The sequence below is a fragment of the Telmatherina bonti genome (genome assembly GCF_933228915.1).
Source record: "Telmatherina bonti genome assembly, chromosome: 16".
Classification (NCBI taxonomy): domain Eukaryota; kingdom Metazoa; phylum Chordata; class Actinopteri; order Atheriniformes; family Telmatherinidae; genus Telmatherina; species Telmatherina bonti.
In genome coordinates this window covers 12,723,695-12,748,411 of record NC_136614.1, presented here as the reverse complement: position 1 = coordinate 12,748,411, position 24,717 = coordinate 12,723,695, and the positions used below count along the sequence as shown (strand labels likewise).

Genomic DNA, 24,717 nt, shown 5'->3' with positions numbered 1-24,717 from the left:
CAGGTGTTGACTGGGATTTCAGCCACTGAAGACAGTTATGAACCATGTCTGCTATCTATCTATCTATCTATCTATCTATCTATCTATCTATCTATCTCTCTGTCTCTCTGTCTCTCTATCTATCTATCTATCTATCTATCTATCTATCTATCTATCTATCTATCATCTATCTATCTTTATCTATCTCTCTATCTCTCTCTATCGATATCTATCTCTCTCTCTCTATCTATCTATCTATCTATTTAGTCATTTTTTAATCATTGATTTTTCCCTCATGACTGTTGAGGTTAATGTTACATTTCTTTATTTTTGTGTGTCTGTGTCTCTAGTGTGCGACTGAATGAGAGAAAGCAGAGAGGAGTGGAGGACAACAAGAAACTTGCTTATCTGATTGACTTAAAGACAATTGCTATAGGTGAGAAATAAGACGCACGTGTGAACAAAGTACAAGATTAAGAACTAAAAACACTCTAAACAAATTAGGATCAGATCTCCCTTAAATCAGTGAGAAATTTTTGGGATCCAGCACCTGTTCCAGTAAGGTTTATTGGCCGTAAAAACACCTCCGTAATTTTTGTCATGCCTGTTTCATTAGAATAATTTTTAAATGATTTTGGTAAACAGTAATTCAAAAGCAGTATCTGATTTTTATCAGCTGATTTTCAGGAAAGTTTTATCTATTGCTTTTGCCCGTTTCAAGTCATCTGAATGACCACTGAGGGTTTTTCTCTCACTAACAGAGAGGTGCCAATAATTGGTTCCATATCAGTATAAATAGCTTTTACTTTGCCATGGTAACTCATTATAACCAGGACTTCAGCATTTAAATGATCTTTTTAGAACATCTTAGAGAGTATTTATTAGATGTTATTAATGTAGCTCAACTTAACTTCTTCCTCTGGTGGATTAATAGCAATAGTAGTTCTTGAACCTGATTAATGGTCAGTTTTACCCACAGACTTCCAGACTGACCGCTGTCTCACTGCTTCTCCCCTCAGTGGATTTGGCTGGAGGCTACAATCTGGGAACCATCAGCCACACATCTAAGATTGACTGGCTGGAGCTCAATGAAACCGGACGCAAACTGCTGTTCAGGGACAAGAAGCTGAGGGTGAGAATGAAACCTCAGCACCCCAAGGGGGCTGAAAGCATGGAAACAATGAGTTAGAGACCCTGAGGCACTAAAGACAGAGAAGACAAATGATAGACAGGTAGAGTGGAAAAATCTATCCTTAGCATGTCTGCTGTTAGAGCCATGTCCATCACCTTGTGGTGAACATGCCTTGTGGCTTTGTGTGGAAGCATCTTGGTCTTGAATAAATACAAATGCCATGAGGGCTCCAGAAATGAAACATGAAAGGTAAAACATATAAATGTGGCTAAATGTTGTGGTCACCAACAATAAATGTTTATTCTTAATAGATTTTGGGTTTTATGCCTGTATGGTAGCTAGAAAGAACTAGTTTTTTTATTATTTGGCCGGGAAAGGACAAAAAAAAGATGACTATCCTTTTTTTTTTTTGGTGTCGCATATTTTTTCATATTTTTTTTAACACCTTTTTTAGCCATGCCAAGCTAAGCCAACTTTATTTATAAAGCACTTTCTGACAGCTACTGCTGAAAAAAGTGCTAAACATAACACAATTAACATATTAAAACATAAAAAAATAACTGAAAATAATCAAATTTAAAACAATAAAATATCAAGCAATAAAACAAATAAAAACAATAAACAATATAAGCAATAAAAGCAAACTCATTCTGGCTCAAATGCCAGGTGAGCCAGAATGCCATGGAAAGTTTATTTTGATATGTCCAATAAAATGAAACATACAAGAAAAAACCCCAAAAGTAACTTAAAAAAAAAGAAAAGACCCAACTAAACCAGACACACTCGCAAAGGAGTGGGCAGAAGTAAAAAAAAACAAAACGTATTACTTATTACCCCCACCCCTTTGCCATCAGTGTTTACCACATATTCATATACACATACACATACATACATGTGTTAAATAATATTTCTAAATTTTTAACTGTTCTTTACATCTGTACATAAAGAAAGAGACAAATAAACAAACAACAACAAAAATATATACAGCATTGTCAGTGACCCTTGCTAAATATTAACTCTCTTCTGCATATGTGTATGCATATACCAGTGAAAATAGGTCAGTCTTAAGAGGGGATTTAAAACTTTTTTGTACTTTTTAAAAACCTTTTTACTTGATTTTGAGTCTTTCAGTCCTTAGTTTTGTCTTTAGTTGGATTCGGTTCTAACCAGAGACTGTATATAAAAGATGGGTGTAACCTCTGTGGCTTCATTCATAGGTTTCTGAAGAGCTGGATTGAAGCTCATTGGTCAGTTCCCACTATTGCCATCTTGACAGCGTCACACGTGTTGTCGCTTTAAAATACAAAACATGGGCAAAGAGGTGGAGCTTAGAGGGGTGTGTGTGCGTGGGTGTGGATGATTGACATCTATCAAACTCCAAACTGCCTGTAGCTAAGAGCTAGTCAAGCTAGCCTAAAGCTAACAGAAATGAACCAACTAATGCTAGGCTGGCTAAAGCTACTGTTGTGTTGTTAGCTGGCTAAAAACTACTGCTGTGCTACACCCTGCCTTCTTGCTTTTACATATTGAATACCTGTCAGTCACAAAGATAAGTGCCTAAATATGCTGAATTTAAGGATTGGATTACTTCTTAATGGATAAAATGTAGAATAAATGAACTCCCCCCTCAGTTGCCACAACAGTGAGCTTGACCTTTTACACCAATAATGTTTTTAGGACCAGGCTATAAACATGTTCATTTCCACTGTGAAGCTGTTTTTTTTTCACGTGTGAGTCTTTGGAGACAGACTTCCTTTTGCAGCCCCTAGTGGATGAGTGGGGAACTGCAATTTTTTTTTTTCACTTTCACATTGGCTTCGCTTTTTACTGCAAGAGGTTGCTGCTTGGTTCTGACCTGCTTCTACAAATGAACAAAGGTTTTTTTGGGGTCATTCCCCTGAATTTTACTTTTATGTATAAATATTAATGCTAATCTAACTTTTCCGTTTCTGAAGCTCATCAGTAGTTTGCATGTGGTGAAGCATTTTTTTATTCTTGTAAAGTCCAGTCTTTACATTGATGTACGCTTGGCTCCATCTGTTATCTATAATGGATGTGCAGGTTATATATTGCTCTGTTTCCAAACAACTTCATTTTTACCATAGAATGTATCAAATGATCATTTTTTCCATACTTCATATTCACAGTATCTCCCTGATGTATTTTTTTTTAGCTTCTGCGGAAGCCTGAGGTGTTTACCTTTGGCAAACTCTTCTGTCAACCCAAATTGTGTGACAAATACAAACAGCTTTTTACCTGATGAAGCTAAACCCAAATATAAGCCTCTCCTAATCAACCAACTTTTAAGTCAGAAGCAGTTATACTCTACTCTAATAAACCTTATTTTAGAGAAAACCCACTCATAAAAAGTATAAATGTCCTGAGAGTTATATTTATGAGGGTGCAGATATATGGAAGGTTGTGTGTGCAGGATGAGAGTGACAGGTGTTGTCAGGTTTGCCCGGAGGTAAACCTGATGTTTAAGCCTTGGGGGGAAAGACATGGAGAACTCAGGTAATTGGGAATCCCTTCGTGGGCTCCAAATTTTACACATTTGTCACACTGAAGCTGAATTTTAGGGAGTCAAATTTAGGAGATTTCAAGACCACCAATGATGCTTAAAAAAGTGGCAAATAAAAGATCAGATTACAAAAAGAATTGACAAGAAAATCCGAAAACCTTTTTTTTCAGCGTTTATGTTTTTACTCAACTTAACTTTATTTATAAAGTCCTTTACAACAACCAAAGTTGGGACAAAGTGCTGTACATCAGCCAAAACAGCCATAGAGTTAAACAATTAGGAGATAAATAAATAACACAATAAAACAATAGATCATACAAGGAATAAAAATAAATAAATGAATAGTTATAGTAGTCTAAAAAGGTTTAAACAAATTGTTCATTTTTCTAAATGAACGTCATGTAGTTGTGGATTCGGTTCATGTTGTTGGGTTGAACTTGGTTTAAGTATTTTTCCCTTTGCAGGGGGAGACGTTGCATGAAAGTGAGATCTTTCACAGCTGTTTGAATAAATGTTTGACTACTTAATTTTTCCTTTTTCCACCAGTAAAAGATGATCGGAAGTCATGTTGTAGAATAAATGTGTCTGTAATTTAAACCCACACTGGAGTGAGCTTATCAGCATGCTGCCTGTCCTCGGTGCATTTAAAGTTAGCTAGCTGAGCTCCAGGGTGAAGCTACGGAAGGAGCGTTATTAAAATTCAAGGTGGTGATGAAAAGGAGGCCACATATGAAGGTACTGTAGCTGATTACAACAGCTGGTGGTCCGTCATACTCATCAACACATATTAGCCCTGCAGGGGTCTGCAGCTTATAGAATGTCGTTGCCACAATCTCATCCTATGGAGCAGGATTACAGTACAGTATAATGCAGAACTAACAAAGTTTATCAGTCTTATTAAAGCTAGATAAGTAAAGCTCATGAATTGTTTGTGTAAAGAAAAAAGATCTAACCACTGGCCCTGAGATGTGAGGCCAGCATGGAAATGCTTCAAAGGTTAATAAAACTGATAGTCATGAAGCGCTGCTTGGTAAACGTCTCATCTTTACCCATGAAATGAATAAATTATGGTTTCATTAGCAAGATTCAGTCCTACTGATCTGCTCTTCTAGTCAGATTAGGTGTCACTTTTTGGTTTTGTGTGCTTGTCCAAAGTAAACGATGACAAAATGCTAAATTCAAGGCTTTAAAACAGGAGTCTAAAAACCAGTGGGTGATGCCATGATGAGTACATTAACTTCTTCCACAGGGTTTACACATATCATGAAAACTAGTATTAAGTACTGTTAGTCTGTGAAAATGGCTTTGATTGGTCAAGGTGTCTGACAGTGTCTGGTTCTGGGAGCCAGGACTGAATCAGTTTTCATGTCAGCATTGTAATATAACAAGATGAGCAAGGTGATCAGGGTTCCTGTTTACCAATCATGTGTCTGATCAGTGCATATCTATAGTTTATATGTGCTAAAGTACAACACAAGGTGTGGATAAATACTACAGTTTCTTATGGATGCATTTCCAAATCTGTTCCTAAGAAACATCATTATACAGAAAACATGCATTTTAATCCAGATGATAATCTTCAAACAAGTTGCTGCAACATTATATTTTGTCATTTTTAGTTCAAGGAGATGTAGTTGAAGAGTGATATATAATATGTGCACATTGTGTAAACGTTGGGTCATTTAAAAGTAAAAGCCGATACCGATAATTTATAATATTACATTTTAATGTCAATATCGATCGATAATATCAGATATTATCTGACATCTCTATAAATAACTTATTTTAGGATGTTGTGACTCAATGAGAAATAACATATACTCTACTAAATGGTAGACCAAGACCTCAAAGGGTTAATCATATTTTTAGAGGTAAATTTGCAGATGAATTTGATGAATTTCTTTTTAAAAAAAACAAAACAAAACAAACTGTGTAAATAAACCTGCCTGAGTGTCTCTACCAACTGGTTTGGGTATGTAAAACCCAAAGTGTTTGTTATAACACTACTGTTGCAACTTCTAACCATTTCACTGTTGTTACATCATTATTAACTTATTCTTTTTAACATCTCAACTATTTGCTAAAAAACATTTAATTTGTTTATTCTGGTCCAAAACAAACAGAAAAACAAAAGGAAACATTTTTCTCTGGTCTTTTTGTTAGTGTGAATGTTAAAGGGTTAATAATCTCATAGATCTGGTTCATTGTCTGATTTTCTTTCTCTCAAACAAGATCAAAGAAACCTTGTCAGAAATATTTTATTTGCAGAGAACAAAATAAGCTGGTAGGCTGATTCTGATACCTTTGCTTGGGGTGAAATTAGCAGTTTCCAGCATTTTGCTAAGCTAAGCTAAGCTAACAAATATCAAATGATGGCTCTATTTAAAACTTTTTGTGGATAATCATTTCTGATGTCTTATTCTATCCTCCCCTCTGTGTCTCTCCTGCTCAGCTCCATCTGTATGACATAGAGTCGGGGGTGAAGACCACACTGCTGAGCTTCTGCTCGTACGTTCAGTGGGTGCCCAGCAGCGATGTGGTGGTCGCCCAGAACCGGGGGAACCTCTGCATCTGGTACAGCATCGACAGCCCAGAGAGCATCACCATGTTCCCCATCAAGGTCAGACTTTTACCGCTGGGGTGTGAAGAGTATTCGTTTAGCACTTACAAATCAAATCTGATCAAATCAAACTTTATTTCTTGAGCACTTTTCATGCCATGGGCAACATAAAGTGCTTTACAAGATAAAATCTAGTCATAAGGATTAAAACAAACAGTAGATAACAAGACATTTAAAAACATTAAAGACACAAGCTCTTTCTACATACTTACTTACACATACACAAAGACATAGAGCAAACCCCCCCCCCCCCCCACACCCACACACACACCCACATTCCCCAATATACATCATTCCCTGAATACTGTCTCTTTAACTGAACGCAGGTTAATAAAATAAATAAAACATTAATTAAGTGAAAAAAATTCTGACGTGCATGACAAATAACGTTTCTGTCACATTTTTTACTCCATTTATCGTTTCAATGTGCATTTAACATTAAAAATGTTATTATTAAATAGAATAAAGTAAAATAACATCCATAGCACTTTTTCATTATCGATCCATCTATCCATCCAATAACTGCTCAGTCCAATTCAGGCTCGCAGGAAGGTGGAGTCTATCCCAGCGATGACTGGGCGAGAGGCAGGGTACACCCTGGACCGGTCATCAGTCCATTGCAGAACCTGTTTCAACATCACAAGGGTTATGTTGGACATGACCTTCAAGTCTTGTCCTTCTGATGATTTTATGTGAAACGTCTTTGGCATCTAACTTCAAATAATTCAAAATATTGCTTGAGAATAACCATGTAGATCAATTAAAGGATTTTTAGATTAAATCAGAATGATTTTACCACACTGTTCTGGAAACTGTGGTATGTTTGGAGCTAATATTTTTTAGATAGGGAGGTTGAGTCAGAATCTCGTCATCAGCCTTCTCAAGTTGTTTTTTTAAATCCTGACAGTGATGTAGTTTACAGATACCGCTTTGATCGTATTTTACTTGAATTTTTTTTCAGTCTTTGTGCCTTTGTGCTGCTGGTAAAACAGCTTGATCACAAAGTTTTTGTGCTGCTGTCCCAGGGCAGCGAGTTACCCCAGGCTTGCCCAGGGTTTTGAAATTTGCTTGCTGGTGTTCTCATGAATAATAAAAACCAGACAGAGCTGCCTCTCGGGTGCATGAAGTTGGATGGAGCTCTGTTTTTTTTTTTTTTAAGTTTATTGCCCATAACTCTTTGGATTTGATTTCCAAAAGCATTTCAGTTCTATGTATGCGTTTCCTCATTAAAGCAAATGGATTACTTATCATTGCAACAATGCGCTGTACTTAAGGTGGATTAACTTACGTCAGTCATTCCCAGTGACATTATCTGATAAGTAACGTTGTCTCTCTTTGAAGGGAGATATCGTGGATCTGGAAAGAGCTGATGGGAAAACAGACGTGGTTGTGACAGAGGGCGTCAACACCGTGATGTACACACTGGACGAAGGCCTTATTGAGTTTGGCACTGCTATAGATGATGGAGACTATGACAGGTAGGTTCAGGCCACAGCTCATCAGAATGACGACTGCCATGTGGTGAGAAGAGCCGTCCACCCTTCCCTGTACTTGTTGCTTCTCTGGGTCAGAGACGCAGCGACAGCAGGACGATCAGAACAGGCCAGATGTCCTTTTATCCTGCAGCTTCCTGCAGCTCTTCTTCAATATTTCCTTCAGCACTTCCAGGCCCAGCTGGAGCTATAATCCATCCCCCTCGTGTGTCGTGACTTGAACATCTCCAACACGAGGCTCTTGAGAAGTCTGCCTTTCAGATGGAGTAAATGATAACTGACCCCTCTCATTAGGGAGGTGCAACACCTGCACTCTTAACTCTCGTACAGGAAAAATTACACGTCTTTTACCTTTTAGTTTGGTTCTTTCTGGTCTTGAAAGTTAAATGAAATTAAACCTGTTGTAAGTATTTGTTTGAAGACTTAAGATTTGCATCATTTTGAAAATTCCCTTTATAAATCTGTCACTATGGACATAAAATAGGAGGCAATAACATAAAAAAACTTTCTCTTAAATGGACTTAAAACTTTTAAACCAAATCCTGAAAAAGTACAGCTGACAAAAAAAAAAGAAGAGGAAAAACAAAAACTAGGGAGTAAATTAAATCAGAACCTTTTTGTTTCTTTGCCTCCAATGAAATAAGAACCAAATCTTTGTCTTTAATTGCAAGTTGTTGATTTTATCTTTTTAAATACAGTCTTTATAGTATCCATGTTTCATTTGGTCTTAATGGATTAAACCAGTTTTCTGCCCAAGTTTTTTGTTATTAAATGCATGAATGCGTGCTAAAATTCAGGAAAAGGTTCACTATTCCCAGTTTTGTCTATAAACATAAACAAACCAGCAAACATGCTGATGTTTCAGCCTCGTTGGCTTTGTTCTGAAGCTGCGTGTGCACGCTACCCATCTCCCTTGGCTACCTTTAAAGCTTCTCTGTGAATTAGCAGGTTATATAGGAAGATGTTACCGTGGTGATGAAGCACCAACAGCTTTTGTTCATCAAATGTACACTCACATTTGATCCCCCTCCCTTACCCGCACTCCCTCATCAGTAACTGACAGCTGCCGTTGTTCTGATCCAGTTATTTCACATTGAGGAGCGAAAAAGATTTATACATCATCCTTATAGTTTATGTAGTTTTACATCTTTAGTATATATCTGTATTTCTTCTTATGAATCTGTAGACTTTAATAAACACCTACTGGACGATGCATTTGTTGTAATTATCAGCAGTTTTACAAACTGCAGTAAAGACAGTTTGGTTTCATCCTACATAATGAGTCACAGTTCAACCAAAAGAGGCTTCATAATGATTAGAATGGTAAATTAGATGTACACAGTATTTGCTGACTTTTGTATGTAAAAAGAACCATGAATGGGATGAGGGTGAGTTTGAAGAGCAGTTCCTGGTAGACTGGTGTGTTTCAGCGAAGCGTCCAGCCCAGAACATCATGACTAGTGTGTTTAGGACTGCTTAAAACAGATAGGTTGAAACGGTAAAGTTACTTTTGAGGATGAATGACATGATTATTCCACTCATTCTCATGCTGGTCATACAGTGAAGGGGTGTCATTAGATATAAACCCATTTGGCCGTGTACTGACGGCTCATTCAATTATAAAATAACCAACGCAATGAGCATCATCAGCGAATATAAAAAACTCTGCACTTTTATTTTTAACTGTCCCAGTTATGTGTGTGGAAGCTGATGTAACTACTATATAAATCAGCATCTATGATCTGGTGTTCAGGGATAAAATGTGCTCAATTTCACTGTCAACCTCACTATTCAGAATATGAGGTGTGTATCTGCGACATGTGGTGCATCCTGCCACTTGGCTCAGCTCTTCTTCTCTGTGTGTTTACAGAGCGACGGCGTTTCTTGAGACGTTGGAGATGTCACCAGAGACAGAGGCCATGTGGAAGACACTCAGTCGGTTGGCCCTTGAGGCTCGCCAGCTACACATCGCCGAAAGGTCAGCTGGACAAACACAAACAGGCTTTTCAAAAAGATATTCTTCTTTAAAGTGGAACTATTATGTGCATTCCAGGCTACTTTATTTTTATTTCTGAGCCCAGAAGGGCTGGGATTGATGGAGTTATTGTCACAAATCACTGTATTTACTTCAGACCGACCCTCTCCGTAGGCTGTCAGATCAGCTTGTGGGCAAAACGAGTGGATTGAGACTCTTCCGCATTAAGCCCCGCCTCCCGCCACTGCACTACATCAGGACCGCGCACCGCACCTGCTTTCACCGTCATTGTAACATCTCATAAACAGAAGGATTAGGCTCATATAAACTCAATAAAAAAACAAAATACAATGTCAACACATAGCATACAGCCCTACATGTTGGAACCTGAATCAGAGCCTGAAAACGAAGTGGAAAACAGCAACCCACAGCAAGGAATGCAGCAGGATGTCTCTCTTTGGTAAACTCACCAGCCATCGTTGGAAATAACTTTATCCAACGTTTTCCACCCGCCTGATGTATTTGTACATGCCCTTGTTAACCAGTAGAAGGTAACCAATCACCGAACCTTATCCCCCGGGACGTCACAAGGATTTCCAAGTAGAAAAAACTCTCTAAAACGACGCGTTTTTCGTCGCCATGGAAACCGAACGGAGAGAGTGCTGGAACTCAAACTCAAACATGCGTTTAGGTGATAAAAAACAGTGTCGTTCACATGTCTGATGAGGATTCAACACTGTAACACTGTAGAAAGCTCAGAAAACTAGAAGTAGCTTAATAGCACCCCTTTAAAAACTAATTAACTTTTGTATCAGCCGTCTTTGTCACTGAGACTCACCTGCGGAGAGAACAGAGGCCACAGGACAAACATCATCTTCAGACCCGAACGCTTACGTTATACTCACACCTTTAATGTCTTATATTTAAACATAGTGTGCCATGAACACATTTTCTGTCGCAGTCTTCAATGTGAATCTTTATGTTTGTCATTTTGAGGGCTTGTTTCTCCACAGTATGATTGTATAACTATTTTAAGTCCTCACAGTAGAAGTAATACAAGTGTTCAGACACAGGCAGATGGCTGTGTCCCCGTCTGACCTCGTCCTCTAACTTCATTTATCATCAAAGACGGTTTTTAATTTTCTACAGTTGTCTCGCTCGCACTCTCTCCATCTTTATTTCTCTCTGTTGTGAGAAACCCTTCAGATTTGAATTCTCTGTCATTAATAATGCATATGCTGTTCATTAGGCATCGACTTGATTTGCATAAATCATGAAATCTGGGAAAGAAACGGTTTTGTCTGGAGTGGATAATGTTAATGAGGGAGGGACGGGATGTTAATGAGGGAGGGGAGCGAGGAAGAGTCAGTGATTTTTTTTTTTTTATTTAAAAACTTTTTTTCCCCCAGCTTTTCTTGACTTGTTCATTAATCTGATGCAACTGTTCTGACAGAGTTAGTAATAAAGTAGCCGAATGCTACGATGTGCCTTTGCATTTCTCAGCTCTCATATTGCAGTGCATGTGAAAGATAATTACACCTAAGCTCCAGTTTATCCATTTACTTCTCAGGTTTTATTTCCCCTTCCTTATTGCAGGTGTTCTGCTGCTCTGGGTGACGTCTCAACGGTCCGATTCCTCCACCAAACAAACCAGATTGCTGACAAAGTTTCACATGAGACGGTGCGTTGCACAGCCGTCTCCACAGTGACCGTATAAACAGCAGACGAAATGTTCGAGGGTGGTGCTAATCTTTTTTATTAATGGCTAATTAACACTGTTTTGCAGTGCAGTGAAATCATTTTATATTTGGCAACGGAATAATTAAAAGCTCCCATTAAAGATTTATGCTTTTCATGATGAAAATGGAAACCAAACTTTCAGAGCAAAAGAAACCCAGAAGTGTCAACTGGAATCCGTGTCAGTGAACTTTATTTCAGCCGATTATTATTATGAAATGCTCTTTTTTTTCCCCCACGTTTTGTATATAAAAACTTTTCCTGCAGAGTACAGTTTCTGCCTGCAGGGCACTAAATGCATTCTGTGTGGCTAAATCTGTGTGTCTCCTGGTTAGGGAGGAGACGGGACGTCGTATTACCAAGTACAAGCCCATGTGGCCATGCTGGATAAGAACTTTAAGCTTGCAGAGATGCTTTACATGGAACAGGTTAGTGACAAAAACAACCTCACATCACAAAAACAACCAGGAACACATAGGTTTAAAAAAAATTGTGGGAAAACAAATTATTTTATAAGTGTGTGATGTTAAAAACAAGGCTTTTGTTACTTGAAAGTATGAAATCAAGCACAAATGCTCAGATATCCTTCCACCAAACCGTCCTAACTGGAAAGAAAAGGTACATAAGTGACACGTGAAAAGCCTCTTTTGATTTGTTAATGTCTTATCAAAGTTTGTAGCAGAAGCCTGGGATTAAGCACATGTTTTATCTGTCGGAGGCACTACAAACACACACATTTCATGTGTTTCAAGCTTTTATTTGTGATCATTTCGGTTTATTAACAGAACGCCATTGATGAGGCCATAGAGATGTACCAAGAGCTCCACATGTGGGACGACTGCATTGCTGTAGCTGAAGCCAAGGTAACACACGACAACTAGTTAGATCTGCTTGGGCTTTAAATATCAAAAGAGGGGTTATTTATTCTCAAACAATAACTGGGTTACAGAAGACTCGCCTCCTAAACGCAGGAATCCCAAACTGAAGGATTTTGACTTCTGCACTGATTTCCCTTCAGATTTTTCTTGCTCTTCCACATCTGTGTCCCCTTTCAGCAGAATATTCATATTTAGGTTTTATTCTTTACCTTTAAGCACACTTAAACACAGAAAAGGGTGACTTAACTTTATCTTTTCACGCATTAAAAAGTCATCTAACTCAAGGGATGATGTTGTTGTTCCCCCACATGGAGCATATCTTAACAAGGAACCATATTTCCTTGTGAAATATGAGAAAAAGTGAAAAATGTGGTCAAGACATAGACTCTGCTGTAGCTCAGCAGGTTACACACAAGACATAAAGAAGAAGGATTTTGGTTTTGAACCTCATCTAGACTCTCACTTGTCTGACAGTCATACTGGTTAGACTTTACATAAGTCCAGAAATATAATCAGCGCCTTCAGATAATTTATTAAAACCATTTTAATCCAGATCAGCTTGTCTCGTCAGCCTCATCTTTACTTGTTTTAACATTTGATAAATGATCTGACTGTGTCCGACTCTAATCCCTGTCTACCCCAGAGCCACCCAGAGCTGGACAGTCTCCGTGGGAACTATTTCCAGTGGCTGACAGAAACGGGTCAAGACGAGAAGGCCGGCGAGGTGAAGGAGAATGACGGGGACTTCCAGGGCGCCATCAACCTCTACCTGAAGGCTGGACTCCCGGCTAAAGCTGCTCGCCTGGCCATCAGCCGCCCGGAGATCGGCAACAGCAGCGAGACCGTCAGTCGCATCGCTGCCAGCCTCATCAAGGGAGAGTTTTACGAGCGAGTGAGTGGATTTGTTTTAGTCCAGTCAGACAGAAAAGTCTGGATGTATATTATACTGGTAAAATCATTTCTACTCTTTTCCTTTTGAGCATTTTTTTTTTTGTCCAGTCCTGCTCGTTCCTCCATGCGGATGTCAGCGAAGTAAAGGTTTCCGTACAGGAACAAAACTGCTTCATGTTATTTTGAGCTTTACTCCGTCTCCCTCCGTCTGTCTGTTATTTTTTCTGGTTTTCTCTGAAAAGACTCTTCTTTTCCTCCTGCCATCTGTGCTCATGTAACAGGTGAGAAGGAAGCTTTAGAGGAGAGAGTAAAAGTAATATTTGTTACCTCCATCAGTGTATATGTTCGACCATCAGCGAAGATGCTTTTTGCGTTTTGTAAGCAGGAAAAAATGAGCTTTTAACACACAAGAATCCTTGTAAAAAAAAACAAAACAAAACAAAACAAAACCAACCTAATTTCCAGGTGAAGAGATCACACTTACTGAACGATTTTCCGGTTTAGTAGCAAACATTTTAATGAGAGCTAAAAGTGTGAGAACTGGCTGTTGGATTGCCAGGAGTTCGTGTGAAATTTGTCTCATTTCTCAGATGTACAGAATCAAACCGCAAAAAGAAAAACTTCTATAATTGTCCTCATTATGTTTGACGTGTGTGCCGGCACAACATCATGGCATTTTGTATAAAAAGCACAACCCTTTGGGGACATTTGGCCTGTCGTTTAGACAACTTTTTATGATTTATGTGACTATTATGTTATTATTTATGATGGTGTTATGTTATGTTATTATTTTTGTGACTATTGATTTATGTGATTTATATTTATTTATTATTTACTTGTTATGATTTTTGGTGACTTTACAACAAGGGTGCCCAAGTCCGGTCCTTAGATCTACCATCCGGCAACTGTTAGATGCAACCCTCGTCCAAGCCCCCTGAATCACATCGCTGTATTCCCGCTTCTGTGTGTCATCCAGCTCTGCAGACGCCTGGTAATGAGCCGTTCTTATCATCCAGGCGTGTTGGAGAAGAGTTGCATCTAAAGAACTTGGGCCCCCCAGCTTTACAATGATATGGCGAATGGTTCCCGTTTAATTATTAGCACACGGCAGGATGTCATCTCTGACATTTCATGGAGAAAAATGGCTGAACAAGAAATGAAACATAGTAATAACAAACACTACAGTGTTTTGTCTGACAGGTTGTTTAGCTGCACAAGATTACAAAATATCATCATAATCAAGCTTAAAATAAAATCGAATCATGTGTGACCTACGCTACAGGATTAGCTAAATACAACATTTTTGGCCATGTGATGAAGGCTGCATGCGAAGGTGTTAAGAGCTTTTTGGAGTCTTTTTTTTTTTTTTTTTTTTTTGACTTAATGGTTTTACTGGAGAGTGATGTTTAACCCTTTAATGCATGAATTAATAAAAAAAAAATAAAAAAAACATGCAACATTTTCTCAAATACAGTATTTTACCTCTACAGACACGCAATAATACTTTTTTTGTTTATTAATGATATTTAGAATGTATAATGGTTTATGATTTATTTTAATGTAATCTATAAAATATTTATAAAATAAAATATACCAGTAATCATAATTATATTATATACATCTTCTATAAAATACAGCCTTATCATTTTCTTTTCCTATTTATCGCAAAGGCAAACTTGTGTAATTACATTATGTTCAATTATATCATATATAGTGAGTGGAAACGTATTAGATGACTCACTAACATCCACCAACGTGGTTTATTTACAAAAATACCATCTTCATTCCTGGACATGCAAGAAAAACTTGTAAATAGGTGTCAAGACAGGGCCACTATGCATGAAAGGGTTAAATATGGACCAGAAAAATACATGTTTTTGACAAATATTTCCATTAAAAAATTGGCACAAGGACTGGATCAGGGACTTAGTGGAAAAATGACAGAGAATTGTTTTGTTTTTGTTTTTTTGTGCATTTTGGGATAACTTCAGAGCAAACCCTTTGCAGTCATTGGTGGTCGTGATGTTAAAACATTCCTGTGCTTATTTCACTTTTAGAGCACATGACTAGATTAACCTAGTTTATGGTTAAAGCATTGTTCTTCACTGAAGCCCAGACCAGAAAAGAGAAAAGGGCTGGTGCTTGGATATGATTTCCATCACGTAAAACGCTGTATGTTCTTCTCCTCTGATTAGGCAGGAGATCTATATGAGACGATCCGGAACAACCAGAGAGCTCTGGAGTGCTACTGCAAGGGAGGCGCCTACAGGAAAGGTAAAAGATGTTTGACAGCTTTCACTTTGAGTCTCTTTTTTAAAAAGTATAACTTAAGTCATGTGACAAGCAGTTGGACAACAATTCATTCCTGAGTCAGTTCACATGAGGATGAAGTTTCCACTTCCTGCTTCCTGTAGCGGTGGAGCTGGCTCGCATCACCTTCCCTGCCGAGGTGGTGAAACTAGAGGAGGCCTGGGGAGACTACCTGGTCCAGCAGAAACAGATGGACGCTGCCATCAACCACTTCATTGAAGCAGGGTGGGTGATGTCGAGGAGGGATGGAGGGGGAAGAGTGAAAAGGAAATATACGGACAGATGGAGAGGAGGAAAGGTGACACAGAAAAAAAAAAACTCCAACACAGCAGATATAGCCAGCCATCCTTTAAACTGTCACCATGATGGAACGATGAGAGGAGATATCTTCAAATGTACCCAAAATACCAAATAAAGAGCAGTAGTGAGAGCCCAGATTACCAAGCTTTGACTGGGAAACTAAAAGTTGAGGAATACAAAATAACTCCCTCACAGCCAGCAAAGTTAGAAGCTGTTCCTTCATTCAAACCAAACAATGAAGTTAAACTTTATCCTTCACCAAAAGTTGGACAAACCAGTCAAAATGACATCTCTGTAACGTCTTCTTCCTAGCTGCTCCCTTAAAGCCATCGAGGCGGCCATCGCAGCACGCCAGTGGAAGAAAGCCGTTCACATCCTGGAGATGCAGGAGGATGCATCGGCAGGGAAATACTACGGGAAGATAGCTCAGTACTACGCCTCTGTGGGGGACTATGAGGTATGGCAGAGAAGAGCAAAAATATATGAGCCGGTCAGTGGATGTTGGGGAGGGGATGGGTTTAATTCTTTAACATTTACACCAACAAAAAGACCAGAGAAAAAAGTTTCTCTGTTTTTCCATTTGGTTTGGACCAGAATGAACAGAATAAATATTTTTTAGCAAATTGTTGAGATGTTAAAAAGTTAATAACAATGTAACAACAGTGAAATTATTAAAAGTTGCGACAGTAGTGTTATAACAAACACTTAGTTTGGGTTTTACATACCCAAACCAGTTGGTAGAGATGCTCAGGCAAGTTTATTTCCACAGTTTTTTTGAAGAGATTCCTCAAAGTCACTGCAAATTTACCTCTACTAGATGGTGGACCAGGACCTTAAAGGGTTAATATGTGATAGGAAGCTTACAACGTAATCTGTATTTGATATTATCTAAACAGAATCAAAGTACCACATTATAAAAACATGTTATTCTTTTATGTTTTTCTTTCATCCTTTATTCTTTTACTTTTATTTTTATTTTTTTTTTCATCTTAAAAAAATACATGTTAATATCTTCAGTAGCTGCCATAGACTGCATATAAAAGATGAACGGAGCCTCCATGACGTCACCTGTAGGTTTCTAAAGAGCTGAACTGAAGCTCATTGGGCGATTCCCACCCTCGCCATCTTGGAGCGTCACTCGTGCCATCTCTCCCAGAAAATATAAAATGGAGAGAGAGGTAGAGTTGAGAGGGGGGAACGGTAGCTGAACAAAATCTGCTTCTCCTTTAGAGATTAAGGAAAATTTCAGTTTTTAATATGCCTCGAGAAATCTCTTTAAAAAAAAAAAAAAAAAAAAAATCACAAATTTATTTGATAAATCTGATCTGGCAACTGAAATGATCTCAGGGCACCTAGTTTGGGAAAGGTTGCACATTGAGACTGAAGAGGAACATAAAAAGTTTCTTAAGACACAAATAAAAAAAACAAACGAGATTTTAACGTGAATCCATAAGCCGTAAATGATTTGTGAAAACTGTTGATTACTGCGATAAATTCAGAGAAAATTTTCCTCTGACTCCAAGGAGCAGAGCCTTTTACTGTCTGAGTTTATTGTTTCAGATTTTGTAGTTCATACATTTGCTACTTTGGTTCATTCACATCACATGCTTCAGTCTCAGAGGTGTGACGTTAACTTTCCCTGAGACAGACAGATCCTTCAAACCAATGGACAGAAGACTGGCTCAATCAGCAATGTGAACGTTTACATGCTATGAAATATCCAGATATTACCTCTGAGCAAGACGCTGCCATGTTAACACCATTTTCTGACCATCTTAACTCAAGTACACTCTCAAACATAGAGGTACAAGATAAGGACATTTCTGTACCTATAGGTACATTTTAAAGAAATGTTCTCTCAAAAGTACAATACTGGTCTTTAAGAGACCAGAAGCACACCTTCAGAGTACTAAAAAGGGTTCAAAGTGACATAAAATACAAATTTGTACCATTTCGACCATAAGGGTACCTGCAACATTGAAAAATGTTATGTTTATGGCTGTAATGTTACAAACTAGAGCAGAGTTGAGTGATGACAGTAGTACTAAACAGTCATTTACTACACCAGACAATGAAGGTCAGATGCTGCAAACTAAGTGTATGGCTGGTCAGTATTTTGAATTTTTGAAGATTATTTCTAGATTAAAGATAAGATAATATTGCTAAGTGGAATGGACCAGGCCTAATGCTGTGGAAAACATAAAAAACATAACTTGATAAGGTAAGGTTGAACTTGATAACGTACAAAAATAGACCAGAACTGAAGGGTCCAGAAATGTCTCTCAAAAGAGTACACCCCCAGCGACAAGCATTTGTACCTTTTTAGGTACAAGCTGGTACCTCTACTTTTGAGTGTGTAGGATCAATCTTGGTAAAGAAATACTTAAATAAAGTTCTAATCATACTCATATTAAACAGACATGTATGCATTTTTATCATATTTTTGCATGCAGCATTTTTTTTTTTTACATGTATAGTTTCATTTTACCAAATAAATGCCAAACCCTTAAGTAGCTACTCTTGCTCTAATAAAACTTTGGTGCTTCAAAAGACATTTGAACAGATTTCTTCTTCTAGTTAAGTCATTTAAGCACTGAAAACAATTTGTCTTCGGAGCAAAGTAAAAAAAAAAAGTATGGATTTTCTCCCAACAGGGTAGCTTGTCAATGATGATGTGATTCCACCTTTTTCTCTTCATACTTTCAATGTTTCTTGGATTGCATCACACCTTCTGCTTTGTGCAAAGGAAGAACGCTGCAGGAAAGAGTTATGCGATCGGGGAAAGAGCAGATTCTCCAAGTATTGTAGGATGCTGCTTTAGTTTGCATTAAAGAAAACGATGTTGCTGTGATTTCTTTACTGGGCTGCAATTTGTAATGTGTAAATTTGTAATATTATAGGGTATAAGAATATGAGTGGAATATTGTCATGGAAACGGCATATAAAAACACTGTTGAGCACATGGCAGTTTAATATGGTATATTCTGCACATATGCAGCAGAAAAGGACAGTTTGGCAACTTGTGAAGCAGAATCATCATTTCCCCATTTACATCTGCTGCAGCAGCATCACACAGATGTAGATCAAAATGTTCAAGTCTTGAGTTTAGTGGTTGCTGTCTTGGGTTTTTGGAAGTAAAAGCATGAAAACACACACACACACACACACACACACATTTTCTTTCCAAATAAGCGTTATTTAAAAAAAACAAAGACTATCTAGCTATAAAGGCCAGAATAATAAATCTATTTCTGAACTGAGTTATTTCTGTTGTAAAGATCTGTACTTTTATGCAGATGTCTATAAATCCAGGTTATAGACCCACTTGTTCTTAGCCTCAGCTAAATGGTTTTTATTTAAAAGTCCAGATCTGTTCTATTTGACTAATTTCCTTTTCTTTCCCTTTCTTTTTTGTTTTTCATTTTAAGCTATGCTTCTTATTTTTAAGGTTTTGTCTCTATAAAGCACTTTAAATCTCCCTTTTGTTGAACTGTGCTGTACAAATATAGTTGCTTAGCCTACAAGGACTGGCTGTCCTTTGGAGGGAAATAATCCCACAGATGGCCACATCTTACCACCAGCTCATCATCCAAACACATGCATCAAATGCTCTCATATGAGGCAGGTTAGAACTGCAACAAGAAAGTGTCTTTCCTCACAGTGATTGTCTGTGTTGGTCTGATTTTATTTTAGGCTTTTCTGCATCCTAACTGGCATCACATCAGTTCCCGAGGCTGTATAATTTGCTTTGCAATAATGTATAATAAGTTTGCGGTAGTAAGTTTTTTTTTGAGTTTCTTAAACACAAAAACTATTGCACGTAACTTTCAGGGAAGGAAAAGATAAAGACAGGAACCCAGAACAAAACATAAAGGAAAGGAGGCGAGATGATGGTGGCAGTGCGCTTCTGATGAGCTCAGCTGAACCAAACAGCTTCCGCACATTGACAGCCTCTGAAAATAGCAGTCTATTGCAGTTAGACTGCTCTACAGACATATTCACAGAAAGTAATTAAGATAACAAGCTCTTTGCTCTGCAACTTGTAGAAGCTACAGGAAAGTGAAATCCAATGCAAACTTAAACACTGAAGGAAGCAGACACCTGTGGTATTTATCTGTTAGAAAAGTATTCTGGAAAAATAATGACTAAATGTTTTTTGTCACAACCGCAAGCATTTGTTACATTGAAGTCAGTGTCATCACCGATTCAGCAACAAAGAGACAGGTGCTTCACTTTTTCTCCTTGAAATATGCTTTTTAATCACAGTTTTTCACACTTTCAGTTTGAAAAATGATGGTAAACTTGTTCTGAGTTGGGTACTTTCTGTTTGTCATTGACCTGCAGGTGGCAGAGCAGCTGTTTGTCAAAGGCGGTCACATTAAAGATGCTATAGACATGTATACTGCAGCAGGGCACTGGGAGGAGGCTCACAAGGTCAGTATGGAAGCACTGAAGCGTCAAAATTCATTTTACAGACTCAGATTTCAAATATTCAGCTTCTTTTCATTTCAACTTCCAAATTGCAAATTTATGCATATTTCATCCGAAATGTCAGATTAAATAATAATCATACCAGAATAATATCCGTCCTAGTCATGAGTCTAGGAATTAATGAGGCTGTTGTTGTTTCATGTCTTTTGTGTACAGCTAGCAGTGGTGTGCATGACTGAGGAGGAGGTTACAGCTCTGTATGTCAGCAGAGCTCAGGAGCTGGAGAAAGATGGGAAGTTCAGAGAGGCTGAGAGGTAAAAAAAAAAAAAATACCATGGTACCATGACGACTTCATCTCTGACCTTTGTTTAACCCTTAAAACTTGCTAGCACCCTGAGCACTATCACTAGCTGTGTTTCCACTACGTTTTTTTCTCAAAATAAAATATTTGTAAGTTTCCACAAACAACAGTTGCGATTTCCAGGTGTTTCCATTGAACAATGTTTAGCGCATTAGCCTCAAGTCTTGTAAAATCTCGTTCCTCTCACGAGATTTTACGCAAAATGCGGCTTACGCAAGGTAGCCATGTAGCGTTATTTTGTGGTTTTCAACTTGCTACGGATTTTTAAAGCTTTTCTTTCTCATTTTCTTTTCTAAAACTTTGACATTTGCTGTTGTTTGTTTCGCACTGCGCCAAATGAACCGGTCATGAGCCGCCACGTCACGTCCGGGACACGTAAATGCCAATAAACTGTTCCATTACATGTTTGCTTTATATTTTTATATTGAAACGACTAAAACCCCTCCTCTTTAGAGCATTAAAAACCTTTTAGCAATATTTGAAACTATTTCTAAATGTAGGTGTTTCCATTAGAGGTTTTTTATTCCGATATTTAGTTTTTACTCAATTCTAGGTGTAATGGAAACGCAGCTAATGACATTTTCAGCATTATCTCAGAGAGAGTGGTGTTTAACTCTATGGGGTTAGTTGTGATTGATATGTTGCCCTTTAGGTGATCTACGGATGTTTTCCAGCATTTATAAATCATCCAGGAGGTTCACAATCCGGTTGGAACATATAGTGTTTGTTCTGTTTATAGGGTAAATCCACAGTGAGGGATCCGCCATCATTTATGACATTTTTATTGAAGATTGTTGTGACTTCTATGTTGATATGAGACCTCTAGTTGGACCTTGTAATTATCATGAAACTACATCCTGTCAAACTTTTTACCCATTAGTTTGCTCAAATTGATGGCAATGTCTAATCAGGAGGAGCAAAAAATCCACAAGTGAGCAGAAAGTTTTATTTCAGTGTGAAAATAGCACAAATAATGGTCTTCTGTGGCTGTAAAAAAAAAAAAAAAAAGCTGGGATGACATTTCTGAGTCATCGTGGTGCCTAAAATGAGCTGTGTTGGAGTAGGTTTTATAAGGGAAGTCGGTAAGTAGTAGCATTAATATATGACTGTAATAGGAAAGCATGTCTAGAGGTAGAAGTTGGGATATATAAACAGCTCCTGTTGTGGGTGTCTGTGCCAATATTTTTACTCCTGAAAGCCGAGACTTGAGAGAATGAAATGCTGATGAGAAAAGGCTCAGTCACTGTTTATCTGTGTGGTATGTCTATAAAGTCGCCCACTGTTAGTAATGAATTGTGTTTCGCCTCTGAGCTGTTATTCAGTTCAGTTTATTAAACAGATTCAGGTCCCCAAATATACATACGAGACTATATCTATTTATAATTCTTATCATCTGATAACTGAGACTGTCCTGGAAACTTCTGTGTGTATGTTGACTTTCATTATGACATTTCCTTGATGATAATTTTACATTTAAAAAAAGCAGATGGGCCAAAAATGTGAATAAAGGCTTGGGGTTTTTAAGGGTTAAAACAGGATAAAGACAAAAATGTTCTTCCCTGTGTGATCACACAGTAACCCGATGCTCACTTGGGTTATAGGCTGTTTGCTACAGTGAAGCAGCCTGACCTCGCCATCACCATGTACAAGAAGAAGCGAATGTTTGATGATGTCATACGTTTAGTTGCCAAACATCACCCTGACCTGCTGACTGAGACTCATCTCCACCTCGCCAAGGTATAACACACTAGTAGAGTGGAGAAACTGAGCTATTATTGACTTCACCACCAACACTGTTGGTAACTATTATCATTATATATGAAATTTTAATGGTGTTGTACTCAAACTGAGTTACTGTTTGATTTCATCCCATTTTTGCAGGCTAACATCGCGTCCATGTTGTTTTCTCGTCATGAAATTAGTGTATGCAGAAGCTGTTAGCTGGAATTAACACAGAAGACAATCATCAGGGCCTAAATGAACATAATGCTGGACAAAACATTAAAATAAATTCAGTTGTTTTGTGACTAAACCAGAAATGTAGAATAAACATGCTAATCAGACTGAAATTTTTAAAGTTAGACTACTGCATCCAGGTAATGTTGATTGGTGTATTGATACATACTGTTCATGTTCTACAGTTCCCAAACTGAAGTTTGACCCAAAAGTAGCTGGAAACTGGTGCACTGAATCAAATCAAATCCAATCAAAGTTTATTTCTATCACACCTTTCATACAAGAAGCAGCTCAAAGTGCTTTACATATGTTAAAACAAGTAAAACAAATAGACTCATCATCATTCATACACACATACTGACACACCCCCAATCTCATGTTGCCTGATAAAGCTTCTAAAATGGTCTTCTGTCTCTTTAATCGACAACAATAATAATAAGAGTAAAAAAATAAATATAAAAGAGATAACATCTGACTTGGCTAAAACAGAGTTTGCATGTTCTCCCCTTGTATGTGTGGGTTCTCTGCAGGTATACAGGCTTCCTCTCTTATTCGTTAGTCTAAATTGTCTGTAGGAGTGAGTGTGAGCGTGAATGATTGTTTGCCTCCCTGTGTGGCCCTGTGATGGACTTGTCCAGAGTGTCCCCCGCTTCTCGCCCAGTGATTGCTGTGAGAAGCTCCAGCTTCCCCGTGACCCTGAATTGGACCAAGTGGTTAAGAAAATGAATGAATGCATTTGTTTTAGCAGACAGCATCAACCTGTGCATCTGACTCCCTTCTTTTCTTAAGTAGCAACATTCTACAACAGCTACCAGGATGACTAGTTTATATGAAAATCATTAAAGCTAAAAGTGGCAGCTGTTTGTATGTTTTAATGCTTCAGATCACTCATCTTATTTTAGTTTTTTATGCCAAGATTGCTGATTAAACTCCTTAATCTGCAGTTAAAGCAGCACATATTGATTTTGAGATCAATTTAACTTTAAACACACACACACACACAAAAGAAACATATTGATTGAGGAGCCTAAATAGTTTCCTCAGCTATATTTGAACTCTAATTTACTCCTTATGTACCATGTGAACCATTTCTATGTGTAAAGTGTAAGTGATGATATGTTATGTAAAAATGCTTTTTGCAGGAGTTGGAGGCCGAGTCCAGGTTCTCAGAGGCAGAGTACCACTTCATGGAGGCTCAAGAGTGGAAGGCTGCAGTCAACATGTACAGAGTCAAAGACATGTGGGAGGATGCGTACAGGGTAAACACCACAAATCACCTTTCTAAGCTTCCAAACTTTAAATCGCATACCATTTCTTAGCAACTGTTTCACTCAATAAAACCTTAGTTTTTGTCCTGCAGAGCAAATATTTTTAACTGTCTTCAAAGCAACAGCACATAACCTTATAAACATTGTGCTCCTGACTTTTTTGATGGTACACTGACATTAATTATGTACATTTCTGGAGTCATAGCTGCACTGCAGCATGCTGAGGCTGAGAAACCACTTTTAACTTGTTTTCCAGTCCGAAACATCATATAAGGGCTGTGTTTGCTCTACAGCCCTGCATCACAAGCCAGGGACTAGATAGCAACACACTGGCCATCTTGGACACACACCATGAATGATTCAGCAAAGAAAGGAAAGCTGACATGATTATTGTAGGAAGCAAAAACAAAGAACAAAAAGAAAAACAGGGAAAAAAACAAAGGGAAACGTGAGAGAGTAAGAGATAAGACAAGAGTCTAATCCAGCTGGATTTTAACTTGCTGGAGAGATCTCGGAGAAGAAACAGGATGCAAGATAGATGCTAAGTTAGTCTTCATTAGAGGGTGGCATAAAGAAACATTAGTCATGTTGCTTTCATTTCTAAATATGTAACTAATTATATTTTGGGAACCACAATACCTCTTTACTTTAATAAACAATGTTAGCATTTATTAGATCACCATATATACTTATAAGCAAATGCTATTTATTAATAAACAAATCACTCTGCAGGAGCGAATTGAAACCCATCCTGAAGGCTGCATTTTTACAACATAGATGTCATCATATGTTCTTTGTCTTCATAATAAACTCTTTAAAATGAATAATCATTAAATACACAGCTTTAGGTAACTTAATTACAGCA

The 24,717-nt window shown here is 37.9% G+C and overlaps 1 protein-coding gene across 1 annotated transcript in view; it reads left to right on the top strand.

Annotated features, from left to right (window-relative positions):
* The window catches only part of ift172 (intraflagellar transport 172), a 54,962-nt gene that overhangs the window by 8,246 nt on the left and 21,999 nt on the right, over positions 1-24,717 (top strand). The window contains exons 14-29 of the mRNA XM_079255261.1: positions 330-415; positions 999-1,111; positions 6,085-6,252; positions 7,594-7,730; positions 9,616-9,723; positions 11,317-11,401; positions 11,793-11,885; positions 12,243-12,320; positions 12,979-13,227; positions 15,422-15,500; positions 15,641-15,761; positions 16,149-16,293; positions 20,181-20,270; positions 20,484-20,581; positions 22,230-22,365; positions 23,727-23,843. Coding sequence (XP_079111387.1) covers positions 330-415; positions 999-1,111; positions 6,085-6,252; positions 7,594-7,730; positions 9,616-9,723; positions 11,317-11,401; positions 11,793-11,885; positions 12,243-12,320; positions 12,979-13,227; positions 15,422-15,500; positions 15,641-15,761; positions 16,149-16,293; positions 20,181-20,270; positions 20,484-20,581; positions 22,230-22,365; positions 23,727-23,843 — 1,903 coding nt within the window. The remainder of the gene's footprint in view (positions 1-329; positions 416-998; positions 1,112-6,084; positions 6,253-7,593; positions 7,731-9,615; positions 9,724-11,316; positions 11,402-11,792; positions 11,886-12,242; positions 12,321-12,978; positions 13,228-15,421; positions 15,501-15,640; positions 15,762-16,148; positions 16,294-20,180; positions 20,271-20,483; positions 20,582-22,229; positions 22,366-23,726; positions 23,844-24,717) is intronic.